At 52.1% G+C, this 7,500-nt stretch overlaps 1 protein-coding gene across 1 annotated transcript in view; it reads left to right on the top strand.

Annotated features, from left to right (window-relative positions):
- The window catches only part of LOC118790902 (dedicator of cytokinesis protein 2), an 82,239-nt gene that overhangs the window by 56,215 nt on the left and 18,524 nt on the right, over positions 1 to 7,500 (top strand). The window contains exons 30-32 of the mRNA XM_036548031.1: positions 99 to 199; positions 6,437 to 6,495; positions 7,272 to 7,420. Coding sequence (XP_036403924.1) covers positions 99 to 199; positions 6,437 to 6,495; positions 7,272 to 7,420 — 309 coding nt within the window. The remainder of the gene's footprint in view (positions 1 to 98; positions 200 to 6,436; positions 6,496 to 7,271; positions 7,421 to 7,500) is intronic.

Raw genomic sequence — 7,500 nt, 5'->3', positions numbered from 1 at the left:
GGGGGGGGGGTGCTTCCACATGCAAATGAATAAAAATTCATATAAGATAAATTACTCTGTTTCTTTCACTCTTCTTATCCTCGTAACTTTTTCTGCAGCTGTGGAACAATTATTTTCACCTGGCCGTGGCATTCATTACCCAGGAGTCTCTGCAGCTACAGCACTTCTCTCCCACCAAGAGGAACAAGATCCTGACCAAGTGAGTGAGTTTCAGACTGAGACTGGCCCCTCAGCAGTGAGTGAGTTTCAGACTGAGACTGGCCCCTCAGCAGTGAGTGAGTTTCAGACTGAGACCGGCCCCTCAGCAGTGAGTGAGTTTCAGACTGAGACCGGCCCCTCAGCAGTGAGTGAGTTTCAGACTGAGACCGGCCCCTCAGCAGTGAGTGAGTTTCAGACTGAGACTGGCCCCTCAGCAGTGAGTGAGTTTCAGACTGAGACCGGCCCCTCAGCAGTGAGTGAGTTTCAGACTGAGACCGGCCCCTCAGCAGTGAGTGAGTTTCAGACTGAGACTGGCCCCTCAGCAGTGAGTGTGTGTCAGACTGAGACTGGCCCCTCAGCAGTGAGTGAGTTTCAGACTGAGACCGGCCCCTCAGCAGTGAGTGAGTTTCAGACTGAGACTGGCCCCTCAGCAGTGAGTGAGTTTCAGACTGAGACCGGCCCCTCAGTAGTGAGTGAGTTTCAGACTGAGACTGGCCCCTCAGCAGTGAGTGAGTTTCAGACTGAGACTGGCCCCTCAGCAGTGAGTGAGTTTCAGACTGAGACTGGCCCCTCAGCAGTGAGTGAGTTTCAGACTGAGACTGGCCCCTCAGCAGTGAGTGAGTTTCAGACTGAGACCGGCCCCTCAGCAGTGAGTGAGTTTCAGACTGAGACTGGCCCCTCAGCAGTGAGTGAGTTTCAGACTGAGACCGGCCCCTCAGCAGTGAGTGAGTTTCAGACTGAGACCGGCCCCTCAGCAGTGAGTGAGTTTCAGACTGAGACTGGCCCCTCAGCAGTGAGTGAGTTTCAGACTGAGACCGGCCCCTCAGCAGTGAGTGAGTTTCAGACTGAGACTGGCCCCTCAGCAGTGAGTGAGTTTCAGACTGAGACCGGCCCCTCAGCAGTGAGTGAGTTTCAGACTGAGACCGGCCCCTCAGCAGTGAGTGAGTTTCAGACTGAGACCGGCCCCTCAGCAGTGAGTGAGTTTCAGACTGAGACTGGCCCCTCAGCAGTGAGTGAGTTTCAGACTGAGACCGGCCCCTCAGCAGTGAGTGAGTTTCAGACTGAGACTGGCCCCTCAGCAGTGAGTGAGTTTCAGACTGAGACTGGCCCCTCAGCAGTGAGTGAGTTTCAGACTGAGACTGGCCCCTCAGCAGTGAGTGAGTTTCAGACTGAGACTGGCCCCTCAGCAGTGAGTGAGTTTCAGACTGAGACTGGCCCCTCAGCAGTGAGTGAGTTTCAGACTGAGACTGGCCCCTCAGCAGTGAGTGAGTTTCAGACTGAGACTGGCCCCTCAGCAGTGAGTGAGTTTCAGACTGAGACTGGCCCCTCAGCAGTGAGTGAGTTTCAGACTGAGACTGGCCCCTCAGCAGTGAGTGAGTTTCAGACTGAGACTGGCCCCTCAGCAGTGAGTGAGTTTCAGACTGAGACTGGCCCCTCAGCAGTGAGTGAGTTTCAGACTGAGACTGGCCCCTCAGCAGTGAGTGAGTTTCAGACTGAGACCGGCCCCTCAGCAGTGAGTGAGTTTCAGACTGAGACTGGCCCCTCAGCAGTGAGTGAGTTTCAGACTGAGACCGGCCCCTCAGCAGTGAGTGAGTTTCAGACTGAGACCGGCCCCTCAGCAGTGAGTGAGTGTCAGACTGAGACTGGCCCCTCAGCAGTGAGTGAGTTTCAGACTGAGACTGGCCCCTCAGCAGTGAGTGAGTTTCAGACTGAGACCGGCCCCTCAGCAGTGAGTGAGTTTCAGACTGAGACCGGCCCCTCAGCAGTGAGTGAGTTTCAGACTGAGACTGGCCCCTCAGCAGTGAGTGAGTTTCAGACTGAGACCGGCCCCTCAGCAGTGAGTGAGTTTCAGACTGAGACTGGCCCCTCAGCAGTGAGTGAGTTTCAGACTGAGACTGGCCCCTCAGCAGTGAGTGAGTTTCAGACTGAGACCGGCCCCTCAGCAGTGAGTGAGTTTCAGACTGAGACCGGCCCCTCAGCAGTGAGTGAGTTTCAGACTGAGACTGGCCCCTCAGCAGTGAGTGAGTTTCAGACTGAGACTGGCCCCTCAGCAGTGAGTGAGTTTCAGACTGAGACTGGCCCCTCAGCAGTGAGTGAGTTTCAGACTGAGACCGGCCCCTCAGCAGTGAGTGTGTGTCAGACTGAGACTGGCCCCTCAGCAGTGAGTGAGTTTCAGACTGAGACTGGCCCCTCAGCAGTGAGTGAGTTTCAGACTGAGACTGGCCCCTCAGCAGTGAGTGAGTTTCAGACTGAGACCGGCCCCTCAGCAGTGAGTGAGTTTCAGACTGAGACAGGCCCCTCAGCAGTGAGTGAGTTTCAGACTGAGACTGGCCCCTCAGCAGTGAGTGAGTTTCAGACTGAGACTGGCCCCTCAGCAGTGAGTGAGTTTCAGACTGAGACCGGCCCCTCAGCAGTGAGTGAGTTTCAGACTGAGACTGGCCCCTCAGCAGTGAGTGAGTTTCAGACTGAGACCGGCCCCTCAGCAGTGAGTGAGTTTCAGACTGAGACCGGCCCCTCAGCAGTGAGTGAGTTTCAGACTGAGACTGGCCCCTCAGCAGTGAGTGAGTTTCAGACTGAGACTGGCCCCTCAGCAGTGAGTGAGTTTCAGACTGAGACTGGCCCCTCAGCAGTGAGTGAGTTTCAGACTGAGACTGGCCCCTCAGCAGTGAGTGAGTTTCAGACTGAGACCGGCCCCTCAGCAGTGAGTGAGTTTCAGACTGAGACTGGCCCCTCAGCAGTGAATGAGTTTCAGACTGAGACCGGCCCCTCAGCAGTGAGTGTGTGTCAGACTGAGACTGGCCCCTCAGCAGTGAGTGAGTTTCAGACTGAGACTGGCCCCTCAGCAGTGAGTGAGTTTCAGACTGAGACTGGCCCCTCAGCAGTGAGTGAGTTTCAGACTGAGACTGGCCCCTCAGCAGTGAGTGAGTTTCAGACTGAGACTGGCCCCTCAGCAGTGAGTGAGTTTCAGACTGAGACCGGCCCCTCAGCAGTGAGTGAGTTTCAGACTGAGACCGGCCCCTCAGCAGTGAGTGAGTTTCAGACTGAGACCGGCCCCTCAGCAGTGAGTGAGTTTCAGACTGAGACCGGCCCCTCAGCAGTGAGTGAGTTTCAGACTGAGACCGGCCCCTCAGCAGTGAGTGAGTTTCAGACTGAGACTGGCCCCTCAGCAGTGAGTGAGTTTCAGACTGAGACTGGCCCCTCAGCAGTGAGTGAGTTTCAGACTGAGACTGGCCCCTCAGCAGTGAGTGAGTTTCAGACTGAGACTGGCCCCTCAGCAGTGAGTGTGTGTCAGACTGAGACTGGCCCCTCAGTAGTGAGTGAGTTTCAGACTGAGACTGGCCCCTCAGCAGTGAGTGAGTGTCAGACTGAGACTGGCCCCTCAGCAGTGAGTGAGTTTCAGACTGAGACTGGCCCCTCAGCAGTGAGTGAGTTTCAGACTGAGACCGGCACTTCAGCAGTGTATTTATTTCAGACTGAGACTGGCCCCTCAGTAGTGAGTGAGTTTCAGACTGAGACTGGCCCCTCAGCAGTGAGTGAGTGTCAGACTGAGACTGGCCCCTCAGCAGTGAGTGAGTTTCAGACTGAGACTGGCCCCTCAGCAGTGAGTGAGTTTCAGACTGAGACCGGCCCCTCAGCAGTGAGTGAGTTTCAGACTGAGACCGGCCCCTCAGCAGTGAGTGAGTTTCAGACTGAGACTGGCCCCTCAGCAGTGAGTGAGTTTCAGACTGAGACTGGCCCCTCAGCAGTGAGTGAGTTTCAGACTGAGACTGGCCCCTCAGCAGTGAGTGAGTTTCAGACTGAGACCGGCCCCTCAGCAGTGAGTGAGTGTCAGACTGAGACCGGCACTTCAGCAGTGAGTGAGTTTCAGACTGAGACCGGCACTTCAGCAGTGAGTGAGTTTCAGACTGAGACTGGCCCCTCAGCAGTGAGTGAGTTTCAGACTGAGACTGGCCCCTCAGCAGTGAGTGAGTTTCAGACTGAGACCGGCCCCTCAGCAGTGAGTGAGTTTCAGACTGAGACTGGCCCCTCAGCAGTGAGTGAGTTTCAGACTGAGACTGGCCCCTCAGCAGTGAGTGAGTTTCAGACTGAGACTGGCCCCTCAGCAGTGAGTGAGTTTCAGACTGAGACTGGCCCCTCAGCAGTGAGTGAGTTTCAGACTGAGACCGGCCCCTCAGCAGTGAGTGAGTTTCAGACTGAGACTGGCCCCTCAGCAGTGAGTGAGTTTCAGACTGAGACTGGCCCCTCAGCAGTGAGTGAGTTTCAGACTGAGACTGGCCCCTCAGCAGTGAGTGAGTTTCAGACTGAGACTGGCCCCTCAGCAGTGAGTGAGTTTCAGACTGAGACCGGCCCCTCAGCAGTGAGTGAGTTTCAGACTGAGACTGGCCCCTCAGCAGTGAGTGAGTTTCAGACTGAGACCGGCACTTCAGCAGTGAGTGAGTTTCAGACTGAGACTGGCCCCTCAGCAGTGAGTGAGTTTCAGACTGAGACCGGCCCCTCAGCAGTGAGTGAGTTTCAGACTGAGACTGGCCCCTCAGCAGTGAGTGAGTTTCAGACTGAGACTGGCCCCTCAGCAGTGAGTGAGTTTCAGACTGAGACCGGCCCCTCAGCAGTGAGTGAGTTTCAGACTGAGACTGGCCCCTCAGCAGTGAGTGAGTTTCAGACTGAGACTGGCCCCTCAGCAGTGAGTGAGTTTCAGACTGAGACCGGCCCCTCAGCAGTGAGTGAGTTTCAGACTGAGACTGGCCCCTCAGCAGTGAGTGAGTTTCAGACTGAGACCGGCACTTCAGCAGTGTATTTATTTCAGACTGTGACTGGCCCTTTGGAAGTTGATATGTTTCAGACTGAGACTGGCCTCCTGGTCTCTTGATCCCTTCCTTTCTGCCTCACCGATTGTGGGCGGAGCTTTGTAAAACTGGAGATGCTCTTCCTGTCTTCCTACTCAGCACCTCTGAAGTTTTTATTTCCATCAAAAGGGTCATAATTATATTGCTGATGACCAATTCATGACAACCTCAGTCAATGGACATTTCATCTACACCATCCCTCTACATTATTCTATGATGTGGCAATATTTTAGTGTTTAAATGAACTTTTTATTTGTTGCAGGAGACAGTCAATTTTGTGTAGTTTTATGAGGTTCTGGGGGGAGGTTGCTTGGGGTTACTCAGATATGTTAATTTTCATTGGTAAATTGCTGTCTTGCTGTCTAACCATAAATTAAACTTTAACCAGTTCAGCTGGATTGAAGTTATTTATTTTGGGGCTTGTTACCTATTTCCCATACCTTCCCAGACTTTACCATTAACAGTTTAAATTGACCAGTGTGAAATTTGTCATGTTTTCATATGCCTGCCAGCCCTGCTGACAGAACTCAGCTAGAAATAGACTGCAGCACCAACTCTGAATCCTGTTTAAAAATGAAAGAAACTCCAGTCTCCTGTTGCTGAGTTTTTTGGTAAACTGAGTGTCTGAAGTTTCTCCTCTGATTTATAAGTATAACACCTGCAGCCAGTCCTTTAGCTCTAACTCTGGGATTTTTGTCCTTCTTGCTGAAGTCGTTGAATAGCAGGAATAGAACCTACTTTACATTGCACTCCACTCTTTTCTATATATCCCAGCATCCTTTGCCTTTTTACCACTGCAGAATCATAAAGATCAAAGTGTTGTCATATTGCGATCTAATTTAGTACCTCCCATAAAGTGATCCTGCCCATATCGCCATTTAATGCCCCTCAGTGTTAAATTTCATTTGCCAGGTGTGTTCCTAATTCTGAATTCTACTTAAATCTTCTTATTTTGTAGGAAGTTCTGAGTTATTTCTTTAACCTCTGAATGTTGTTTCAACAACAAATTTAATTATTCTTATCAAGGTCATTTCTGTAAAGGAAGTACCAACACTAATCCTTTGGGACTTTATGTAAGGGTAAAATTAGACTTGGATTGCCCCCTCAGATTAAGATTAGAGTTGGGTTTTTCCCCACAGACTGAGGTTAAACTTGAATTGCCCCTCAGATTAGGTTTAGACTTGGATTTCCCCCTCAGATTAAGGTTAGATTTGAATTTCCCCCTCAGGTTAAGGTTAGACTTGAATTTCCCCCTCAGGTTAAGGTTAGACTTGGGGCACCCCCGACAATAAGGTTTGACTGTAAGGATCGCTAATGTTGCAGTGGCAGGCAGGACAGTGTCACCGTGTCGTGTGTCTGATTCTGTCCCTCTGCCTCTCTCCTGTCTGCTTCAGATACGGGGACATGAGGAGGCTGATAGGCTTTGCCATTCGGGACATGTGGTACAAACTAGGTTAGTATGTAATTCATTTACCTGTGTGTGTGCAGGCGTGTGTGATCAGTAGGTGTGTGTGTGTGATGGGGTGTGTTTTTCCTGGTACAGGCGTGTGTGATCAGTAGGTGTGTGTGTGTGATGGGGTGTGTTTTTCCTGGTGCAGGTGTGTGTGATCAGTAGGTGTGTGTGTGTGATGGGGTGTGTTTTTCCTGGTGCAGGTGTGTGTGTGTGATGGGGTGTGTTTTTCCTGGTGCAGGTGTGTGTGTGTGATGGGGTGTGTTTTTCCTGGTGCAGGTGTGTGTGATCAGTAGGTGTGTGTGTGTGATGGGGTGTGTTTTTCCTGGTGCAGGTGTGTGTGTGTGATGGGGTGTGTTTTTCCTGGTGCAGGTGTGTGTGTGTGATGGGGTGTGTTTTTCCTGGTGCAGGTGTGTGTGATCAGTAGGTGTGTGTGTGTGATGGGGTGTGTTTTTCCTGGTGCAGGTGTGTGTGATCAGTAGGTGTGTGTGTGTGATGGGGTGTGTTTTTCCTGGTGCAGGTGTGTGTGTGTGATGGGGTGTGTTTTTCCTGGTGCAGGTGTGTGTGATCAGTAGGTGTGTGTGTGTGATGGGGTGTGTTTTTCCTGGTGCAGGTGTGTGTGTGTGATGGGGTGTGTTTTTCCTGGTGCAGGTGTGTGTGATCAGTAGGTGTGTGTGTGTGATGGGGTGTGTTTTTCCTGGTGCAGGTGTGTGTGTGTGATGGGGTGTGTTTTTCCTGGTGCAGGTGTGTGTGTGTGATGGGGCGTGTTTTTCCTGCAGGGGTGAATAAGATCTGCTTCATTCCTGGGATGGTGGGGCCAATTCTGGAGATGACTCTGATCCCGGAGGAAGAGCTCCGCAGAGCCACCATCCCCATCTTCTTTGATATGATCCAGTGTGAGCACAACCACTCAGGTCACTTCAGAAAGGTGATGCACTCTGTCCCACAATACGTGTACACACACTGACATTACACACTCCACACACTGACATTACACACTCCACACAC

This window comes from Megalops cyprinoides, chromosome 16 (genome assembly GCF_013368585.1).
Source record: "Megalops cyprinoides isolate fMegCyp1 chromosome 16, fMegCyp1.pri, whole genome shotgun sequence".
Lineage (NCBI taxonomy): Eukaryota > Metazoa > Chordata > Actinopteri > Elopiformes > Megalopidae > Megalops > Megalops cyprinoides.
Note: the sequence above shows the minus strand (reverse complement) of the source record. Positions and strands in the feature narration are given on the sequence as shown.